At 42.0% G+C, this 23,456-nt stretch overlaps 1 protein-coding gene across 1 annotated transcript; it reads left to right on the forward strand.

Moving 5' to 3' along the window:
• Positions 1-3,782: 3,782 nt before the first annotated feature.
• bcl3 (BCL3 transcription coactivator) lies at positions 3,783-22,984 on the forward strand (the record flags this gene model as incomplete). The annotated part of the gene is made up of 9 exons (XM_080039077.1): positions 3,783-4,308; positions 5,045-5,165; positions 11,758-11,866; positions 19,736-19,937; positions 21,037-21,125; positions 21,250-21,327; positions 21,570-21,737; positions 22,209-22,308; positions 22,403-22,984. The coding sequence occupies 9 exons, from the start codon at positions 3,783-3,785 to the stop codon at positions 22,519-22,521; spliced, it is 1,512 nt and encodes a 503-aa protein (XP_079895203.1). The 3' UTR covers positions 22,522-22,984.
• Between the last annotated feature and the right edge of the window lie 472 nt (positions 22,985-23,456).

Here is a 23,456-nt window from a genome sequence, read left to right on the forward strand (position 1 = left end):
TCATTTTTTTGGAGTCTAAATGCACCTTTGCTGTCCTGGCACAAGGGGGCATCATTTGATTGGTTTGTATCTCTCATAAACCTCCGTAGTGTGTGGGTGGATATGACACTTCATGATCTGTCACTTTTCATTCTCCATGCAGCATTGTCTCAGGGTACCAATGCCTCTCAATATCAAAGGGTTATGGGATCCTTTAACATACATGTGTGTGCTTCTACCGTTTATTAAACCTCCGCCACTGTCTCCATTATCAAGCAAATAAGCTCTGACAAGTGTGTTTAAGATGAGGTGGGCCGTGAAAGAGGTAGGCCCCTGTTTTCATAAGCAATGTTATCTAATGCCATAAGTAGGGTTGGGTATCGGTTGGGTTTTTTCTGATACCGGTTACTACCCGGTACTTTTGAAACGGTTCCGGTGCTTAACCGGTACTTTTACCGGTACTTTAAAGCCTCAAATTGCACACACTTTGTCAAAAAATAATGCCCTTTTATATCCAGTGCCAAATTTAACACAATTAACTTTAACAATATAATTACGAGTAACTTACAGATAAATTATTTTAAAATGTAAATAAAATTAAATTCACACAATTTACATACTATCTAATACAACAATACTGTTTCAAACAATATAATAATGGAGATTAATGTGGAGACTACCAGGTAATCTAATCTCCATCTTAAAACTTTAGCTAAAAGTAATAATTTTGATAAGAAAGTGTCCTTATGACCTGAACAATACAACACCTTAAAAATTAAAATAGATACACATATAAAACACCCATATGAAATTAAATGCAGTATTGGATTTACAGTAAGGAAATAAATACACCCAATGAGAACCACAGACTGAAAACAGTCAAGGAAGAGCGTTAGCCTTTTGGAATATTAACAGTGCTCATTTGCATTTAACTTGAAACAAAATTCAACTGACATAAAAAATACAAAGAAGTCTTCTGTAAAGATAAGACCACAACTATTAACTTTGTCAAATTAACCATTTTTGTGCAGAAAAAATGTCATGTTTGCCTTTTCAGGATGGATACGAGATCTTTAAAGTACATGCTGTTATAATGTGCAGCGCTGTTTATTATTAATATAACGGCCCGTCATCAGACACATGTAGCCTACCGGATGGTTTTATAAATCGATCGCTCCATAACGTTATCCAAGTCAGAGCTTTTTGTATGGGCAGAGATCATTATTTTAAGTGTGTCTTTATGAAGTGTCTTGTTAAACGTTTCCATATCACCGGGCCGCCGTGTTCCGCTGTGTGTTTTTTGGGTTTGTCTCCACCGCCGTGCGTAAAGGCAGCACTAGAACAGCTGACGGGAGGAAGCGTGCAGGCGGCCGCTGCCTCATCGTCAGCCTACACGTGCCTAATACATGCGTGACAATACTGCTAGATCGCGTGTCATTTGCAAAAAGAAATGCATTGCATTGACGTTCAACAATAGTCTGACATAAAGAGCGATCAGTCTGTGAAACTGCGAACGTGAGCGAGTGTTGAGCACTCGTGCGCGCGCTCCTCGAGACGGTCGGGCTCGTTCTCGTCACTCACAGCCCGGTGAGAAATGCTCCTTGCGGTGTTCACAGAACAGCATCCGCGAGCGGACATGCTTCATCGATCATGACATAAAGAGCGATCAGTCTGTCAAAATACAAACGTGACTACAGCAGGGGGCGGCACCCATGGACATATAAAGAAAGGCGGCACCCATGGACGGCGGCACCGAAATGAGGCACCGAAACTTTCATTCTTATTCGGTCTGGTTACTACCGCTTACGTCGGCACCGGTGCCATACTGGTACCGGGTTTCGGTGCCCAACCCTAGCCATAAGAGGAGGAGACCATAATGGTTGAGTGCCTGCTTTGACAGCTGCACAGCATGTTTTAGTGTCATGGTCTTTTAGGGACTTTAGACACCAAGCTTGACTTTCTGTTGGCAGTGCCACACTTCAGTGGAAAAAGGAAAGTCCCAAATTGACCCTGGTAATCAGAGCCTGGTCTGAGGGTGGAGTAGGATAAGAGTTAAGACAAGGAGAGGAAGGTTTGAGTGTGTGTGTGTGTGTGTGTGTGTGTGTGTGTGTGTGTGTGTGTGTGTGTGTGTGTGTGTGTGTGTGTGTGTGTGTGTGTGTGTGTGTGTGTGTGTGTGTGTGTGTGTGTGTGTGTGTGCATGTGTGTGCATGCTTGGGCATGCACATTTATGATTTGCACAAGTTTTTTTGTGAACAAGGTTATCTTGCCACAAACTGAGCAGCATCAACGGACCTATCAGTCAGTCTGTATGGGCATCTTCCATCTGAATTCTTCCTTTATCCTCCTATTCCTCCTTCAGGGAAGCTCAGCTCTCAGTCTGCAGCCTGTATCACTGTCCTGAGTTGACAGTCCTTTTAGGATTACTTTACAATGTTATGTTGTGCAGAAATGAATGAATTCTCATTTGTGACTCTGTGAGTCCAAAATGTTATTGCCATCTGTTATTTTGTAGCAGAAGAGTACACTCAACTGTAAGTGACCATAACTGGGACAATATTGTCTGTTCTCTGATGTAGCCAGTTAGACATCCTGTAACTTTATGGACTGAGGTGATAAAAACTCACATTAGCCTCTGTCTGTTGACCTGAAGCACTGGAACATCAAACATATTAAAAAGTCCATGACTCAGAATAGTTCAAAAAGGGTGTTTACCTTTAACTGTTTTACATACTGTACATCTGACATTAAAACCACAACCGTGCCATAAATCTGGTAATAGGGCAGATTTAAACTAAAAATATATCAAATCTGCACATTGCATGTTGTTAAAGTCAGTCTTCACGTTTTACAATAAGGGGCCACTTAATGCTATTGGATGCTTCACCTGCAAAAGCCTGTACACTCATATTGTTACTTTGAACTGAGTTTGTCACTTTAGCCATTCTATTCATGCTGTATGCAAGTTTGGAAATAGCAAAGTCTGTTTGACAAACTTAATAAGTCCAAATGTTCTCAAGAAGCGTGTATTAACATGACTGAACAATTCAAATAAAAGAGAAACTGAGCATATCCAGACATAAACAATTAGATATGCATTAAAAGCCCAGGTGTAGTCCAAAAGTTGTATGAACTGCTGTCACAGTTTGCACAGAAGTGTCCAAAGCAACCAAAACCGACAAAAGCATCGATCCGTCTTTCCTCTCTGAACTTCTAGAGAAATTCAGCAGGCTGTTCGATGTTTTGAACTTGCATGCAAAACAGACAGATGTCAGAAAAGTCGGAAATGCAGAAATTATTGTGAATTCAACGCAGTGTGTTTTCTCTTTCACGCCAGCACTCAATGTGATCTGCCCTCAAGTGATATCGCTTTGTTTCGGTTTGAAAGAAAAGCACCCTCAGCGAGTGCCTCTCTCATTCATCAAAGCAGATGAGCTGTACCTGCTGTTGTTATCAGAGGACCGCAAGGATAGGCTACACATCATCATCAAGCCTGCATCAAACTTCTATTGGCTCTTCTTTGAAAACACATTTGCTTTCCGAGTCAATTAATTTCAACGCTTATCTGAAAGCACACCAGTGACACAAAAGGAAACAGAGTAGCCTAATGATTTGATCGCTGTTGATTTGATTTCATGGGGATGGGAATTGCGCACTACTGGCCACTTTAGATGGACTGCTCCCATTTACTGTCAGTGAAACTCGAGAAGCTGACTCCACGGGCGCGCACGCACACATACACACACACACAAAGACACACAAACACCTGGAACGTCTTCATATCCCGAGCGCCTCTCCCCCGGTTGATGCCGAGGAACACGACCATGAACGGTGACCACCCTTCGGTCGCCACGACGCCGCTGGATCTGCGCACCACCAGCCGGGACCGTGGGAGCGCCGGGTCGAGGAGTCCGGACTGCAAAGGTGACGCCCGGGTGACAGGCGGCTCACCTGCGTCCCCTGCGTGCACAGGAACAGACAGTTTGGAAATACACTGCCCCGCAGACAGAGGCGCATCGGGCTCAGAGACCGGGGCTTCTCGCAAACGACCAGGGGACCAGTCTTCCCTCAGGCTTCCCTTTAGGAAGCGCCCGATCGCTTTCGAACCGGAGACCCAAAGGCACTCCCCGGCTCCAGCAGAAAGCGCAGACCGCTGTTCCTCTGCGTTAGACACGGACTTCACTGGCACTCGGAAAAGTTTGACCGAACGTTTGGAGAGAGCCACGGATGAAAGCAGGGTCGGTGCAGCACCAGTGAACATCAGGCGGGTTGAAGATGCAAGACAGAGCCCAGATGGATATCCCATACGCTTTTTGCACCCGTTTGATTACGGTAATGACCAATGTTCAGTCTATTCAGGAGCCTACAATGCAGTTATTCTTGCTTGTTCTTTAATCCCTGTAACCTATAGCCTACTATTATGTGCTCTTTATTAGACTTCAGAATTTTGATGGATTTCTACAAAGATCTCCTGGGGACAAATATTTTGAATGGCTAAAATAATTAGGCTGGTTGTGATATGAGCATACAGGATCTGTAACTTCTAGAGTAATAGACACAATTTAGCCGTTTCAAAGACAGAATGGCACAACCTGCATTGCTTTGAATTATTATTATTATTATCGTTGTTGTTGTTGTTATTATAATTTTATTACCTTTGAGTTACAAAAAAGTTGCAGCGCACAACACAGCACACCTCCATACTTTTTCAATGTTTTGGTCACTCTGTGTCACAGAAAATACACAGTTAATGCAGCAGATAGACTACTGCTGAGTCAATGAGGAAATGCTAAGTCAGCATGTCTGCAGCAATTCCTCTACAGTCAGTCTCATCATCATGCACTGACAAAATAACTTACTGGGTCAACTCGTAACCGAATACGATGCGCACACACACACACCCACACACACACACACACACACACACACACAAACAGGCCTACATGCACAGCTGAACACTTCCTTATACTACAAATGATTCGTTTGTAAAGAGAGCCATTCAGTATAATTTTCTTCTTTTTCTTCCTCCTCTCTGCCTTCCACCTTCTCTGTATTTTTACCTGCTCAGATCCCTACACAGTGTACTATTTGCCTCCTTTTCCAACGCCAAACCACCCTCTGGCCCACCAAGCCGAAAACCTGCTGGCCGGTATCGCTCTGGCTACTCATCAAGATGAAGATGGAGACACGTATGTACATCCATCCATCCATCCATCCATCCATCCATCCATCTCATATCCAAGTCACTGATGCCTATACTTAAATATTACTACGATTCATTATCCACCTCATGCATTTTTCATAATCATTTTAGTTGGGTCATATACGTATAGACATTCATGTGATTTCCAGCAGACTATGTATAATAATGCAATGTGTCATTGTGTTTATATTAATCAGACCAAGCTCACATCTTCATCTGTAGACATCAACACTATGTTTAACTAGTCATCCACTGTGCATACTGAGTCTGAGATTAATAGTTAATAGCTTTAGTTTAATATGCATAACATTGCCAACTTCTCGGAAGTAATGACCCGTCAGTGGAAAACTTGCAAAAATATAATCTTATACAAACGTTAAATCCTTCATAGAATGAACCATTTTAAGGTCTAAAATGATTGCATATTGTATTTTTTAATAGTTTTCTTCATTCTAAAAGGTCATACTCTCTCTCTCTCTCTATTTTAAGACTGAAAATACACCTGTATATGTTTTGATGTGCCCTATAGTAGCAAGAAGTAATTGAAAATATATTTTTTAACTATCATTCAAGACGCATGTGGGAATAGCAGGACATCATTTGAACATATCTTAACCTCCAGCTGCAGATAATGTAAAATATCAATATTTTAGCCCCAAATGTTCTGTAAAGCATGCTAGCTTTATGATTCCCAGCATAATCTGTGTGTTTCGGATGATTCATAGATCTGGTATGTCTGTCTCTGGAGGAGTAGAAAATCCAAATGTCCCAGTAAGCTGTGACAGTGTTGCAGTGGGCCAGCGCTTCAGCCGTCAATTACTTTATTTCTTACACTTTAGCTTTTCCTACGGTGACATGTCAAAATGTCTACAGTCTGCATCTCAGGTGAAACTGTTGTCGTTGTGTATGAATAATGAAACTGAAGTGGCCACATGAATAACAAGTCAATACAAGTGATTCTGTGGGCTGGACCTATACACAACACTTGTCTCAACAAGTAAAGGTCTGACCTCATAAACAAAACCTTTGGCGTTATACAACTTGGATGTGGTTTACGACATGTCTTATCATCTCAGTTTATTTGTTACAATCTCTGTGACTCACCTGGTTTTGCATATTGTACAGAACAGGTACAGTCAGCGGCCCCCCTTGTATCCAACTAAATTCTTAATGAAAACTGGTTTCAGAAATAAGTGGCAATGGAGAATTTGTAACACACTAACATGGAAACTATATCACTTGAGGCTGAGCTGCTTGATTAAAAAGGCCCTGTGTGTTTTTCGTAGAGCGCATGCGTTGAACAAGTTATCATTTTAGGTCGAATAGTCTCTAAATTTTAGGACAGGCGGTTGGGATTAAGAAAACTGTACTCAAGGCGATTCTCGAGACCACATGAATGCAAATAATAAACTTTAACGCATGGTTACTTTACTTTGTCGAGAGGTTCAACATCCACCCACACACTAACTGAAATGTCAAACTGATACGAGAACCCCTACACACACACACACACACACACACACACACACACACACACACACACACACAGTCATGTGACTGAAAACACAGCATGTCAAATAACTAAATGGCACTTTGATGTTGCGGTTTCAAAAAGCATCATTTACATCCACTCGAAAACAAACTCGTGATGACCAACATTAAACAGAGCCATAAGTCCCGTGACATGTCTCAGCTGCTTACTGTCCCGCATCTGCTTCAGAGAATTTCAATCACGTGTCTGCTATTACTGTAACAGATATTAGAGAAGTATTAAGAAAAATCAATGTATGTTGACTTTCAGAATAGTCATGATTAAAAGTATTTCCATTTCCAGCTTTCTATTTTTATATTAACATAAGAAGTCGTGTGTGTACACACACACACACACGCATGCACACACACACACACGCAGACACACACACACACACACACACACACACACACACACACACACACACACACACACATGCACACACACACGCACACGCACACACACACACACACACACACACACACACATACACACACACACACACACTTCATTAACCTTGTTGCCCTATAACAATTTTTTCATTTTACTTGTCATTGCAATAATGCGTTGACAGACAACATTATCTTTTTAGCAGTGACTGAATGCAACAAGGCTGCGGCGCGAAGGCCTTTCACATTCAATAGCCCCTTGGTAGGGAAGTTCAGACCTTGGCCTGCTTGTGTAGTACCTACTTGTTGCTTTGTGGTTGTTTGAAACTTTGTGTGAATTCTGCAGAAAGCAGCATTTCTCAGACCCCCTGTCGTCTTGATGCTATCTGTGTGTTGTGAGTGATGGCGAGCGTGTGCTGCCTGCTCTTACGTCAATCCTCGGTTCTCAGCACCTCAGAGCCCCTAGTTTCGGGAAAACCAGTGCGTTTTTCAACATGATTGTGGTTTTCTCAGGTGTTTCTGTCTCTCTCTTTTCTTCTCTGTTTTTTTTTAAATGAATGAGCTCGAAAAACCCAAACATCCGCTCCTCACTTCCTCATTTACCGCTTTCTCTCTATCAGCTTTATCTCTCTCTCTTCTCTCCACTTCTGTGTTATGTGTCACCGGCTCATCCACACTATCATTTGTATGTGTGCTGATGTGCAGATGTGCCAATTTTCTTACAGCTCCTATGAATGCTCACAGGCTTCCAGTTAGTCAGTGCATTTATCTGCACATTGACACTAATGCATGCAGAGTTTGTCAGGACTCCGATTATTCAAACTGTCACGTAAACACCTTTACTGAGTCACTGTCTTGCAAACCTTAATCTTTTTCTTTCCTTTTCTTCATAGCAAAATATTCTAAACAAACATAGATGTAAACATTCAACTTATGTAAAAAAAAATAGACTAGAAGTCTCAAACTACAGCATGTCTGTGAAGGTACACACAGGCCCAGTGGTGTTTAAAAGTAAATGCTTACGCCAACATGGCAACATGCTCCAATAAGAATGCTAACATGCAGAAGTTGAGCAGCTAATCTTTGCTGTGTAAGCATTATTTCCAAATTGACACAAGTTCAGGCCAATTGTTCTAGCTTTTACCCCCAACTAAAATATTTTGCCATGATGATAATTCAGTAAGTCCTTAAATTAATTAAAAAGCATCCTATGGATGACATCAATCCGTGTAGTAAATTTCATGGCAATCTATTCAATAATCATTGAGACATTTCACTCCAAACCACAAATGCCACCCTCATGGTGGCACTAGAACAAAGGTCAGTGGGTCACCAAAGTGACAGTCATTAGGTTTCATCCTCTGGACACCATTGATATCGGTGCAAAATGTCATCATAATTCATCCATTTGTTGTGACGTGTCCTCCTCCAAGCTCTTTCACAATCGTCCCACAGCGCTCAACGGTGGTATGAGACAGTTGACACGACTCAGTGCTAACTATGGGATTGTCTGTACTGTTCTTTGAACTACATTTCTCAAGCACACCTTTTTTCATGTTGCCGACCTGGTATTTCAGTGGACTAATCTAATGTACCAAGCATTGAGCTCAACTGCTGCACACATAGTCCCTTTCATGGAAGAGCTTCAAGGGGCAGCACACACTCACCCGCTCAAGAACTCTAGCTGCACATCCAGATTTGCTTTGACAGATTTTACCCAGTGAACACCTTCTTTGTGACAAGCACATTGGAGTGTGAGCCATCGTTTCTTGTTAACCGGTCAGTGGTGTGTTTCCCCTACTCTTTTGTTTACTATTCACACACATCACCTCAGTGCACAGCTGGTCCGCAGACCACAGGATGTGTAAGGATTTTGTGTGATCATTCAGTTGGCCTGCGACAAATAGACCGCACAATAATGCGTCCTTGTCTCTCTCGTTTTTCTCGTAGCCTCTTTCTTGTTTCTCTCTCGAACACACACACAACAAACACACACACACACACACACACACACACACACACACACACACACACACACACACACACACACACACACACACACACACACACACACACACACTCGGGACTCCTGCCTGCGTCAGTGCCGCTGTGCTTGGGGTTATCTGGGGCTGTGGTCTGCCCAACTTCCAGGAACTAGAAACATTACAGTTTCATCTTAAGAGAAAAAGAGAGAGATGGATGCAGATATAAAATATAAGTCTAGGGTGATAGTGAAGGGAGAGTCATTTTAAGGCTTATAAGAAGGTAACTTTAAAGGTAAAGATAACGTAGTACAGCTCTATATGCTTACAGGGAGGAGCTCCGATTCATTAGTTGCTCACACTGAAAAGCTAAAGTACAAAGGGGCATTTGGCTTTCTCTTTATGAGAGAATGTGAGCGTCAAACGTTTTCCGCAGGGCTCACGATAACAAAATACGAGACAAGTCATACCCAAAGAGCCTATGGATATACTATCAAATATTGTGATCGGTCACATAATCTCTAATCGCTGTAGGATTTATTGCTTAGGCACCGCAGGGGCTTTTTAAGGCAAATGGCGGGTAGCTGATTGCATATACAGTAAATCTGATGAATACATTCAAATTATTGATGGAGATTTGTTCATTGTGCTGAACTCAGTTACAGGAACAGGGACCAGCTGAGGAAGGACCCACCCCGTTTATATACTGCTGTTCTAACATACAGTTCTGCTTTTTTTCTGCTGTTCGCTCCGATGCAGTTGCTGTTCCAACCTGCATCTTGCACATGAATTTAAAATTAACCTAAATTTTTTTATTTTTAACTCATGCTGTTGTTGATGCTTGCTCATGCATGTGCAAGAATGGTGCAAGTCTGTAGACATGCACAAATAATTGTAGCAATGAATTGAAATTGTTTTCTTTGGCGGTTTTTAAACAATCTTTTAATTATATACCACAGCATTAAGGTTGACACATTCTTATGCTTCAGCACAGTCAGACCACAGGCCTTATGGTGTCCATACTTGCCTTCATCGAGGAGTCAAATAATATGAATGTTTGAACTGTGAATATAGTGATTATATAAGATGTTTGGTTTGTACTGTATGTGGTTGGAAGACACAAATACAGTAATGTGATTATGTGATGGATGGATGGATGGATAGATAGATAGATAGATAGATAGATAGATAGATAGATAGATAGATAGATAGATAGATAGATAGATAGATAGATAGATAGATAGATAGATAGATAGATAGATAGATAGATAGATAGATAGATGGATGGATGGATGGATGGATGGATGGATGGATGGATGGATAGATAGATCAAAGAGGTCTTAAAACCATAATTTTTTTCAGGCAGGAAATTACTGTCATTAATGACTCTACGTCAGTGGGAAACATCAATGAGAGGAAGTGATGCTAGAGCTTTTGTCATTTTTGTAAGAGCTTATTCTGACCTCAAATTCTCTAAAGGGGTGCTTCTAACTTCTCAAGAATCGTCCTTGTTTCCTGACACACAATTGTACTGTACGTCTGCTTATGACTTATTAACGGGATGAAGCTGACTTAGTGAACCTACAGAAAGCCCCTGTCAGAAACCATACAGCCCAATGGCTGGATTTCACAGCACACAGAGCATGATAAAGAATGCGGCCATTGTTACAGACAACAGGAAGTGACATAAAACCAGTCTGGCTCCTACTAGAAGTAGCTTCTTCTGTCCATGCTTCTGACAGAATGAAAAAGAAACATGTTAAAAAAACTATACTATTCTTTTAATAAGCCCTTCCCCCGATTAGATTGCTTCATTTCCCTGTCCTAAACTTTGTCCTGCGTGTTCTTTCGCTTCACATAGAGACCACAGATAGAGGTTTCCCCTTTAGTCATGATAAGGATGTGATAAGGCCAGTGTGAGTCATGCTTGTACATCTGTGCAGCTCCTCTATACAACTGCCACTGGGATCATTTAGATCAAGTGACCAAGTAATTAGCTACATGCTGATCACAAAAAACTATGGTTCTTCACACAATATGTTAAAAGGCCATGAAAAGAATGTGTGATTTCTGATGAGTGATATGGATGACATTTATTTAAAGGATTATTTTGATTGCTGCTTAAGACATATATTGGTTATGTCTGAAGGTATCAACATCTGTCTACTAGCACATCAAAAGCTCATTAATGAACTTTGTAAGTCATTGATATGAAAACGATCTAAGTACAAAACAACAACAACATAAGTTACAGTTACCATGCAAGGCCCAGCAATAGCCCAGCACATGACCTGCCAAAAATCAGGACCTGTCGTTTTACCCTTTTACTTAATGCTCTTTTACTTATTGGGCCCATGTAGCATACTGATTTGTAGGGCACTGGGCTTTGCAATGCACGTGCATACATTGTGATCAAAAACTCCCGTCCAGCCTGCAGCTCAAACTCATACTGCCGCCAAATAGTGCTGAAATGAAATGCCACGTCATGTGGAAATTATTGCACTTCAAAAACATTTTACATATTCTTATCTGTCACTATCAGTCCTTTCCTGTACGTCAGTCAAACCTGTGACACAGTTAAATACCATTTGAAATGGAGTTATCTTGTGCAACATTTGTCTTTTACCTGTGTGAAATACCTCATTTGTTTGAATTGTTTTATTGTGTTCATTACAGAGCGCTCCATATAGCTGTGGTGCAGGGGGAGTTGGCCATTGTCTGCAAACTGATAGAACTGCTGCTGCGGGCTCGCAGGAGCCTCGATATCTACAACAACCTCCGCCAGGTAAATCAAATTCATTCTAAATACACACCTTGCATGGGGTCAGTGATTCTGGAGAACGCTTGTTGTCAAAATAAGTGAATATCTCCTCACGATTCGCTACCTGTCAATACTGTGTGTTAAGCCTAGGCTCTGTATATTGGAATGTTTACAAAGGGAACGTAAACAAATATTTCACATTGGATTTTTTTAAGCACACACACAGTACGGACAGGTAGCGGATCGTGAGGAGATATTCACTGACTTTGACAAAAATTGATTTTGACAACAATCGTTATTCAGAATAGGTGACTCCACCTTCAAAAGTACATGCTCGCACACATAGTAGCTGCTATCATTACTTCTCTAAATGCAGAATTCTAATGATTAGTTTGACTCTTATTTTTATAATGTCTCAGTTCTATTACATAACACATACGATTGGGGACTTGTGCTCCAACACACATTATAAACATTCCCCCGCCTCACCCTTCTGATAACAGTAACATGGAGAAGAATGAAAGAGGAAGTGCCTTGGTTTCCTCCTTGCTTGCAGCGTTTTATCGCTTACTCTTACAGTCATTGGTTAGGCTGTGGAATTCACCCTTCCTGGTTTCTCCACCTGTAGCAGCCACAAGCCAAAGCCATTCACTTGCCGGGAAGGACTAGGTGTGTTTTCCAGCATTCTGCTTTTATTTTGAACGTGCTGTTCTAGTGCTCAGTTTCCCTACAGGGAGGGATTTTTTTTTCAGGCGTTTGCATCTTACATTTACCATGTTGTGAAATTGAGAGGAGAGAGCCAAGATCATTAAAGGTCACATATTGTGCTAAATGCACTTTTTAAATGTGTTCCAACATATCCATGGGTCCACTGTGTGCCTAGAGACTGCCAAAATATCAAAGAAAAGATAACAATCTCTCCTTTTCTCACTCTCCCCCGTTCTGAAACCCCCACCCCTCCCCCCCAATATACTCCGTTCAGAATTCTCGCGGTTTATGACGTCATAAACTGCACAGCCACATCCCCATATTTTCTTTATATGTCCACGCTTCCCCCCCACATTAGCAGTAGTCTATGATAACCCCACCCCCCATTTCTTATTGGTCCACGGCAGGGGCGTCAGCTCACCCAATACCATACAGGGGCACAATAGGGCACCAAAAAAAAATGCGAGCGCGCGAAGCGCGCGAGCTAAAAAATTTTTGGGCAATTATTTATTTAAAAAAAGCATGGGCACAGATAATTAATGCAAGCACGCGAGCAAATATTTTATAGCACTTATTTATTATCATAAAGCGTATCTTCATTAAATATCTGTCAGCAAACATGAACTTGAAAACTGAAAACTTGAAATGTGCAACTGTAAAAGGAAAAACAAAAAAACACCTCTACATACATACATGTCTGTGTTTATCATTTCTATTTCAGACCATCCTATGATGGTGTGATGGTGATGATCCTATGAGGTGTGTATATCATGGCCAGAAAGATAGGGGAGCTGTTCATTTTTTTAACAGTAAACGGTAGCGCCTCTGCTTCATTTTTGCGAAGCTGTCGATCAATTGTGACTGGCTTAATTTGGAGAGTTCTCCTCGCTCAACCGACATGATGGCAAGATGATGAAGCCTATCTTGCCCCATTGTGCTCCTCAACCAAGTGTGAAGGCGTCTCAGTACGCTGAATGTCCTTTCACAACTGCAGCTGTTAGACATTCTATGCTTCCAGAGGATAAAAATGTAACGCTTACGGCCCCCACACACATCCTACCTCTACTGCGCGTCTACCTCGCGTCTGCGTCTGACTTTTTGTCACAGAAATCAATGTAGAGCGAGCACACATCCAACCTCAGACGCACTGCGCACTGCAGGCGTGTCGGAGGCACGTCTGCAGCGACGCTCCCCTTCACCTCAGGAGGCTCGCCTATTTATTTTCTGAGAGCAGCGCGTCTCTCTCGCGTCTCTGTGCTTTAAAGGCCTACTTCACCGGTTTGAATATGAAGGTGTGTTGAATTCTGAGATCCTATGTAGTATAAATGTGCGAAAAAAATTGAAATCGGTTCATCCTAATATTAATATTTAAAAAGTACGTTTTTTTTAACCCTATATTTCTCTTTCTGTGATGTCACGAGAAAGAGAAATATAGGGTTAAAAAACACTCTTTCTGCCTTTTCTCAGGCTAGGATGAACGGATTTAAAAAAAAATTGCACATTTATACTACATAGGATCTCAGAATTCAATACACCTTCATATTCAAACCGGTGAAGTAGGCCTTTAACTGATAGAGAAATACTCTGCTGACAGTCATACCAGCAGCATTCACTCTAGTCAAAATCCGAGGGATTTAAAACCTAATTTTCAATTAGTTCTGGCATTTCATTTTTGGATAAATGACACATATAGAGATCCAATATAGTGAAGAAATAAAAAAGATCATGATGAGCGCAACAGTTTTCCGTTGATCTGTGTCTACGGCCTTCTTCTTCCCCGACCACACCCCCCTCTCTCTCTCCCGTATAAAGCAGTAAAGTGATTTTTGAAATACTCTGCTGAGAGTCATATTGACTTCATACTGGCAGCTTTCGCTGTAGTTTCACCATTTCCTGGTGTGTCCCCTTCAAAATAAAACTTCCAACAAGCGAAAATATGGCAAAAAAAAATTAAAAAAATGGCAATGGGGCGAACGGATTACTGTCCAGACTCAATATAAATCATATGCATCATAGATGACATTTTTAATGGGAATTATCTATGAAAACTCTATGTAGAAAGACAGGGCTTTTAGAAGCAGCGCTGCTGCTGAGACGTTGCATGTGTCCGAGAAAAGTCCGAGAGAGGCAGCAGTAAGGTAACGCAACGCGCTCCAGAGGTAGACGCAGGATGTGTGTGGAGGCCGTTACTGTTTACTTCACTTCACGCCGGCCGGAGTGAATGGTCGCTGACGCTGTGCTGGACAGGTTCAAAAAGTCGATATCAAGGAGAAATTAATTAATTAAAAAATCAGTGCCCCAGGCATACCCAGGCACCGCAGATCCACAACGGGGCACGTGCCCCGGTGAAAAGGGTCTGCCGACGCCGATGGTCCACGGCCCCGAGATCCTCTGGAAAATTTTCCGAGCGACAGCCATGTTGCTTTCCCCGCTAAGCGACAAGATGCCCATAGTACAGCCTGAATGTTACATACACCAACACAGAATGCTTTTGCTCATACTCTACTAATTTATCTTAACCACAGCAGTCTATGCCTCGTTTTTAATAACACAACGGATAGGAAACTACCTGTGCTTTTTTTTAAACGGTGAAACTAAAATAATAGTTTTTATTGGTAGTTTTGCCTGACTGGTGTATAGCTATTAGCTTTGGGACAAGCAACCAGCTTTTGTTCATAACACGCTGTTTATATTCCCCACAGCAGTCTGAAAATGACTCGTTTTTAACATGACAAAGGATGGGAAGATATTCCTGTAGAAATCACACTTTGAAGCTACTGTTTTCACTGGTTTAAATCGTCTGAGTCTTATTTTTAGCGTTAGCGCCCATGTAGCTTCGGTTGTAGCACCAAGTTTTGCTCCTAATACACTAACTTAGCTTTCCCCTTGCAGTCTAATAATGCCTCGTTTTTAACATGACAAAGGGTGGGAAGATATTCATGTAGAAATCAAACTTTGAAGCTACTGTTTTCACTGGTTTTAATCATGGTTACCCGGCTTAGCTCCGGGTAAACACTGTGTTCGCAGTCACGCAGTGTCTCTCTAGTATCGCGAGAGCACGGCAGAGACGGTGGGAGAGCCCCATGGACATATAAAGAAAGCCCGGCAGAGAGGTGGGAGGGGCCAGCCAGATCGCACAAATATAGGTCATCCTGAGACCAGAGGACAATCAGGGTATAGAGGCTTGCTACAATAAATGATCTGAACGGGTTTTTCAGCAAACATCTAAAAAAATAAGTATTAGGGACTACTTAGACCATATAAAATTGACAGCAAAGTGCATAATATGTGAGCTTTAAGCTGAGCAAAAAGTGTGACTCCTGTGAACTCTCATGAACCCTGCAATCATATCTCATGTCTTGGCCTTAACTGTGAAAGCTGAATAATGATGTGATGTAAATTGCAAATGTTTCAGTTTTCACTTGTATCCCAGGCACATATTAAGCTTTTTCTGCCACTTTATACATGGCAACTTTAGCTATTCCCAGATAATGTAGCCTATATTAATGTTCAAGTGGACCCAAATACAGAGGTGACTAGTCCTTGGTATGGAAAAAATCCTGTTCACTCTCAGCATATTAGGGTCAATTTAAATGATAAGCTACAGTGTACTTCAATGGAATGTGTACACAAAATTGTCATTCAGTGTTTCCCAATCCCGGGCTGTCCCAACCACTGGCCATTAGCCAACACTTCCACAGCCCCCCCCCCCCTGCTCTGCATTCTGCCAGCTTAGTCACTTTGATCTGTCAACAGTGAAAGCACCTGGGCTGTGCAGAGCTTTGGTTCTCAAGGTTGGGGTTTCACACCACACAGGACACCAAGGGCTCACTTACCAGAAATAACGCTGGTGCTATCACCGGTTGTTGTCTTTCCTCATCGCTGAGGCTTGTCAGGTTAGGTTTGTGATATCCTGTGTATGAAAGTGCATGCACGCGACACACATTTTCATTTTCACACGCTCACACATATTATGCCATATGCATTATTGCATTTTTTTTTACCAAAAAGGGAGATTTTCAGGCACAGGTCCCGTCACAGTCATTTGCCTAGTAGATTGTGTGGTTTTGACAAAATACCAGGCATTAAAAAAAATATACTTAACAAGTTAAGGACAGGGAACTTTTGCTTCTTAAAACATCATGTAAACCAGACGGACCTGAAAAAAAATGTTTCTGGTTACTGGCCAACTTCCCAGAGACAAAGAAACAATAAAATACAGCTTTTCCATTATTGATGACAAATCCTGAGTTTATGTGGTTTTGCATATGGAACTTTTCGACAGAGTGTTACTATCTGTACCGTAACTGAACAATAGTGCAAGTGTCAGTGCTTGATTTGCCTTCCTCCTGAACCACCATTATGTTAGAGACAGCTGTTTGATACTCCCACAATGGTCATGCATGCTATCAGTGTGGCTACACAAACACGCACGCACGTTATCGTAGTGTACTTTTTGTTTCTCTTGCCACAGCTCATGGGGTAGTGAGTGGCACTGACACTTGTGGGGTTTGGGTACTGAATCCCCAAGGGCCACCCACACTAACACTAATGGTCATGTGCTTTAGATTAAAGACATCCACTAGCTATGCAGTGAGCAGAGAATCTGTAACAATTCTTCTTTAAAAACACAACTATAAATGGTCAGATTCATTTAAATTCATATAACACGTATATACAGTTTGCATTCTTTACTTTGAGTTTGTGTGCATGAGGGACACATCTGTGTGACTGTGTCTGCTTTAGTATCCTTGTTCCGAGAAGTCACATGACTCCCCCCCCCCCCCCCTCCTGTTTCTCAACATACCTTGTGCTTCAGAGGGTAGTTTAGAGGGACTTTCCCTTCCTGCGCGTGTCTCTCTCTTTCTTTTTTTTCTAGCGTGTGGTGTCTCTCTATCTGTCTCGCTCTCACACTGACGTCCCTTTTTTCATATCTCTCACTGCATTTATCTTAAGAGAATGTTGGGTTCCTAACCATAACTGATGAACTTAGTGACGCTATCAGTATAACTGTCAACAACTCTGACGTAAGAGCGTGTGATGTTTATTTATGCAACGGGGACTGGCTTTACCCTGCAGTGTTCAGTGCGAGACGAACGGCCTTCCTCCTCCTTTCTTTGTGTTTGGCACTGCCTACAGCCGCGGGCCCTTCTCCATGCTCAGAAACCTCCTCTCATCTTTTCACCTCCTTTATGTTGATCCGCTCATTTTCCAGGAATGCAACAGTGCGAGGACAGACCCAGGGGGAAAAGAAGGGATTTTCCCTTGTTATCCTGTCTTTCCCTTGGACTCCCCTCTGCTGCTTCCGTTTCTTCCTCATTCCTCCGTCTCTCCCCCCTTCTCCCCGCCTCGCTTTTCCTCTTATCTTTGCTGGATTTATGTTTTAGTCACTCTCAAATCCTTTACAGGAAGACAGAGCCAGACTCTGCCAACTGTGAGAGGTGCATTTTGAAGGCCTTACTAGGCCTCAGTGTCGAAGGTCATTTCCAAAGTTTGAGTTTTCAAAAGTGCTGCGTTGGGGTCCAATTAATAGTATGGCTGCTTTTCACAATGCTTGTTCTATGGTGAATTCTGATATTTGGAGGTTCAAAGAACATACATTTTACAGGGGAATATGATTAGATAAATGTTATAGTGTGTGTGTGTGTGTGTGTGTGTGTGTTTGTGTGTCAGTGTGCACTTTTGAGGGTGTTTTAGATCCCCTGGTGAGTCACAGGATACAGAGAAACGGGCTGAAGGGAGAAACACTGGCATTGACACTGGAGGAATTCCACAAAGACGCTCTCCCATACACTCCTTTTTTACAACCATTACTGGAACAACCCTCCCTACCCCCCATTGCACACACACACACACACACACACACACACACACACACACACATGCGCAAACACACAGTAATAATTCAGCAAAAGTGAAACTTTTGGAAATATCTTTTCACGATTGCTGCGTTTGTTGTGTAATTTTAACAGAGGATAAAAAGTCCAGGTTAAGAGGACTTCCCCTTTTGACTGAATTATTGCATTGCTTAATTCATACAGCATGTTGTCTATGCCCTCCCTGGTCAGAGTTGACATACTTATTAACAGGATGATACATGCTGACCTCACCCAAAGGAACATCCTAGATTGCTTAAGATGATTTCATTCAGTATTTACCAGACTCTTCCAGGCAGACACCTGGTGAACCGTGTGTAATTTAAGTTTTTTCCGTCCTTGCGACTGTTTGTCTCTCACAAACCGGATTAATCACATCATGCTAGGGTTGTTTGCTCTGCGGTACATGGTGCAAAGGTCTCTCCTTTGACAGTCAGCCACTTTGATTTGATTGTCGATTGTGAATTTTGTTATTGTGTGTGTGTGTGTGTGTGTGTGTGTGTGTGTGTGTGTATGTGTATAAGTGGGAAAAGGCACGTAATGGCTGTGCCCATATGTATCTCATGTAATAACGATAATCTTACCATATGTAGTTCCCTGTTTATTTATTCAAGGTGTAGTCCCATCCTTACAGGCATTTGTTCTATTGTGACCTTTAACCTGTAGAACAGGTTAGAGATGAAAGGAAGCCTTTACTAGAAATAATAACGCTCTTCCTCCTTAACCTCGCTTATAAGGATATGCTGTTTGTAAATGGATACCCTGTCACTTTTGCTGCGTGCTATTCATTACTTATGGAGATCATTATTCAGCCTTTGTAATAATCTAACAACTTTCTCCTGGCTCTTGCTTCATATTCATCACACAGACATTAGGGGGTATCAATCTTCTCTTTTAACTCTCCACCAGAAAGCAAAACACGTATATTCCTGAAAGTAGAGGGATTTCCACTGTTGGATCATATTTTTAGTTACAACACTGACACTAAGATAGATGCTTGTTTCGAAACATTGGAATCTATTCAGAGCAAGTCATCTATTTATCTCAGATTTTAAGAGATAGGGATGTGGTCTTTGAGTGTAGTAGAGAGTGGGCGTTTTGTTCAGCATTAGTGGGGGGTGAGGGGACGGTGGTGGTGGTGGTCGTGGTGGGGGGGGGGTTAATGCTCTCTAAAGTGTTGCGCTGCAGTGTGGAAAAATTAAAACTATAGTAAAGAGACGATGCATTGCCTTTGGATGTTAAGAGGATCACAGTGGTTTGTCTGACCTGTCATTTCACCCCCCCCCCCCTCCCCCCCGCCCTCCTCCAGACACCCCTTCATCTGGCAGTGATAACCCAGCAGGCCAACATGGTGGAAGCTTTGTTGAGCGCGGGGGCTGACCCTGCTGCCTTGGACCGTAACGGCCAAACGGCGCTCCACCTCTGCTGCGAATACGACCAGCATGACAGCCTGTTCGTTGTGCTGTCTCGCTCGGCATCCTCAACGTGCCTGGAGATCAGAAACTATGAGGGTGAGTTGTGCTCCTTGCCTGGGTATGTATTGTACTGAGAATGTTCTTGGCAAAGAAAATATCAAGGCTGACTCATTAAGTTATTTCATTTGAACAAAAGCCTTGTGATTGTTGGTAAGCATTTCCTCCTCTGGTTATTTCCCAGTGATGAATATAATGAATGCATGATAAGTGACTGACACAAGGTCATGGATATTATAAAAAGACTTTGGCTGGGCATCGCTGACATAAAAAACGTTTTCGCACCAATTGCTGCCCTTTTTATGTGTTATCGGGACCCAGTTACAGTTTTTACATCCAGGTATTGCAGATACTTTTACAAGATTCATTTACACTACAATTAGTGAAATAGTAAAAAAAATGCATGCAACCATATACATTGTAACCAGACAATTTAGTAGTTATTGCTACAATGTTATATACTAAAAATAATGAGAACCTAGACTACCTTACTAGTATGTGTGCATAATAGTTTGACGGGGGATATGAGAAATGTGTATCCTTGTTAGGGGCTTGGTTTGGTTGTTGTGAGTGTGTGTGGGAGGACAGGAGAATGTGTCCTTCCTCTGTGGTCTTATGTATATGCCACATCTCCACAGTATGCCTGTCATGTCACAGCACAGGAGACATGTTTGATGTGAAAGAAAGTAACAAGTCTACTGGAAAAAGCCCCCAAAATATATATGTGCCTCTTTATAGAATATATTATATGAGTGGAGCTGGGTTGGTATTTAGGCAATATAAAGTGACAAATGAAGTGTATACTTACCAACATTTTAATGGTATATTTTTATGGAGTTGTATTGTATACAGTATTTAGAGGATTCATGCCCAGCCCAGGAAAAACTAAGAGAAAGGGCGAACAATGCTTTTATGTTTAACAGGTTTGACGGTTGTAATGGCACATATAATTGTGCTGTATAATGCGTATATGTCTACTTTAAACTAATTGTAGAGGTTATATATTTACAAGCAGGTTCATGCAGAAATATGTAAATGCATTCACCTCGAGTTTCGAATATTGTATGCCTCCATTGCATGCGTCTGCATTTGGTCACTCTATAAACTCAGGTTCTGCCTTGTCCCTGCATGCTCTCAGGTTTGAGCCCTCTGCATCTGGCTGTGCTGCGTGACCGCAAATCATTGGCCAGAATGCTGCTGGATGAAGGAGCTGACATCAATGCTATGGTCAGTCCCTGTGTTGCGCGCTAACTCAGCACTGACTAAGTTTCACAACATTACAATTTTTACATTTACCATCTCTGCAGCCTCTGACTTTCCCATGATGCTTTTTTGTTTTGTTTCCAATCAGGACATCAAAAGTGGTCAGAGTCCTCTCATGCACGCGGTGGAGAGCAATAACACAGACATGATCCACTTCCTCATTGAGGTAATGTAATGAGGGTGTGTGGGAAGGGAGGACAGGGGGAGGGGTGTTGACTATGCTTGAGCAAGGGCAAAGTTACTTTTAATCCTTTAAAAGCATTTTCTCTTCTCCATCTTTCCCATCTGATCACTGCACTCACCCTCTCCATGGTTCTGTCTTTTGTTTCACTTTCCATGCTGAACTGTGTCTACTGGCTTTCTTTATGAATCACATATTTGTCAACTCCTGCTGTGTCTCTCATACAGAGTGGCTGTGATGTCAACCTCCAGTCATACAGTGGGAACACAGCCCTGCACAGCGCCTGTGGCCGAGGTCAGGTGGACACAGTGCGCCTGCTGCTGAAGAGTGGAGCTGACAGCAGCCTCAAGAACTACCATAACGACACCCCGGTGATGGTGGCCAAGAACAAGAAAGTGAGCGAGGGGATGGCAGAAAAACTAAATATGCAAAATAAAACAGACCTGGCTAAAATTCTGTTCTTACTTGTAAATTGTAGTTTTTCTTGTGGTTGCTGCTTCATGAAAGCCAGATAGTGTTAAGAGGACAAGAAAAAGTCCATAAAATCCTGTTGACTGTCAAAACACTGTAATTTGATGATGGAAAATCAACCATTTGCTACTTACGTCAGTTACGTCAGAACAGATGTAAACAATTGCAAAATCTACATGATTCAGCTCCGGTTAGGACAGTAATAAGTATTTGTAGACAGAAATGGAGAGTAAATGTGTGTATTCTTCCCTCTAGAGGTTAGACCTGAATGGTGCAATGTTTTCTTCACCAATAGTATAGCCTAATGTTGACTCAAGAGTCAGGGCATTTTAGATCACAGTCAACATCACCAGGTCATGTAAACAAGGTTGTAACAGCATGCACATCTTTTGTAGATAGCGGACGTGTTACGAGGAAGAGGCTCCAACCAGATAAAAGTTCAAGATCAACACTGTGTGTCTGTCTCACCCCATGGGAGCAACTTAACTGAAAATGGTAAGAACGTGTAGCCATAGACAAGTTGAAACGCAAGCAAAATCATGTCACTAAAATCACAGTATGTAATGTATACCCTTTGCCTGTCCTTTAGGGTCACCATCTCCTAACCACAGTCACGGGTGTTCGCCTTCAATTACACCACACACCCCTCATCATAGCACCTCCCACTCTCCAAAGACTCCATCCACGCTTATATTTCCATTTTACTAGTACAAAGTTATTGTCCGGTGCAACTTGAAACTACCTCCACGCAGCCAAGCAACAAAAAGACTTCATTGTTGAGGGACTTCCAAGGAAAGGTTCAGCCAAAGGGGTTGACACCAGCAAAAGACTGCACCTGAATATAGACTTCCTGACAAACTGGCTTTCCTTGACTTCACAACCAAAAACATAGCCTAGTTGGTGTCCATCCTTGGGTTTCGATGCCTGGACAAAGTGTCTGCAACCATTCTCATCCATGTGGTTCTGAGCCCTCCATTGATGACTTGGAGTCAACTGGTCTCCTGCAAGCTGCTGCTGCAGTGATCAGCCAGATGTCCATTATGCATAGATGTGCCACTGCATGCAATTAAAGGAATACTTCACCCATAGGGAACCAGCATTCTATCATTATAAAATAACTATTATAATATAATGAATGAGGTTTTTCGTCCCACAGTCTTTCCTAAATCTTATTGGCCCAGCTGTCCTGTTAATCCTAGCCCTTACTGTGATGTCACAGTAAGGAAAATGTAGGGTAGACAGTGAGACCATAAAACACTCTTTCTGCCTTTTCTCAGGCTAGGGTGATCTGATTACATTTTTTTTTTGCACATTTATTCTAAATAGGATCTCCCAATTCAATACACCTTCATATTCCAACCGGTGAAGTAGGTCTTTAAGGCTGAGTTTAGGCTACAGAACCAATCTAAAAGTGCTTGGAGATGTCAGTAAATGATGGACATGGACCTAAACGCAGTTTGAAAGGAAGTATTTTGGCCCTTACTTTTTGATAGGGGAAAGTAACCAGTCTGCTCACTGTAAAATGAGGCTTGACAATGTGACTTGATCTGTTTAATATTGCACAATCCCATCCCAAAGCCATTTTTTATATTATTAGCCCATATGCTCAGATTATCTTTCAGGTCTGTGTTGTGTGCTCATGA

Source organism: Ammodytes marinus (genome assembly GCF_949987685.1).
Source record: "Ammodytes marinus genome assembly, chromosome: 13".
Taxonomy (NCBI): Eukaryota; Metazoa; Chordata; class Actinopteri; order Uranoscopiformes; family Ammodytidae; genus Ammodytes; species Ammodytes marinus.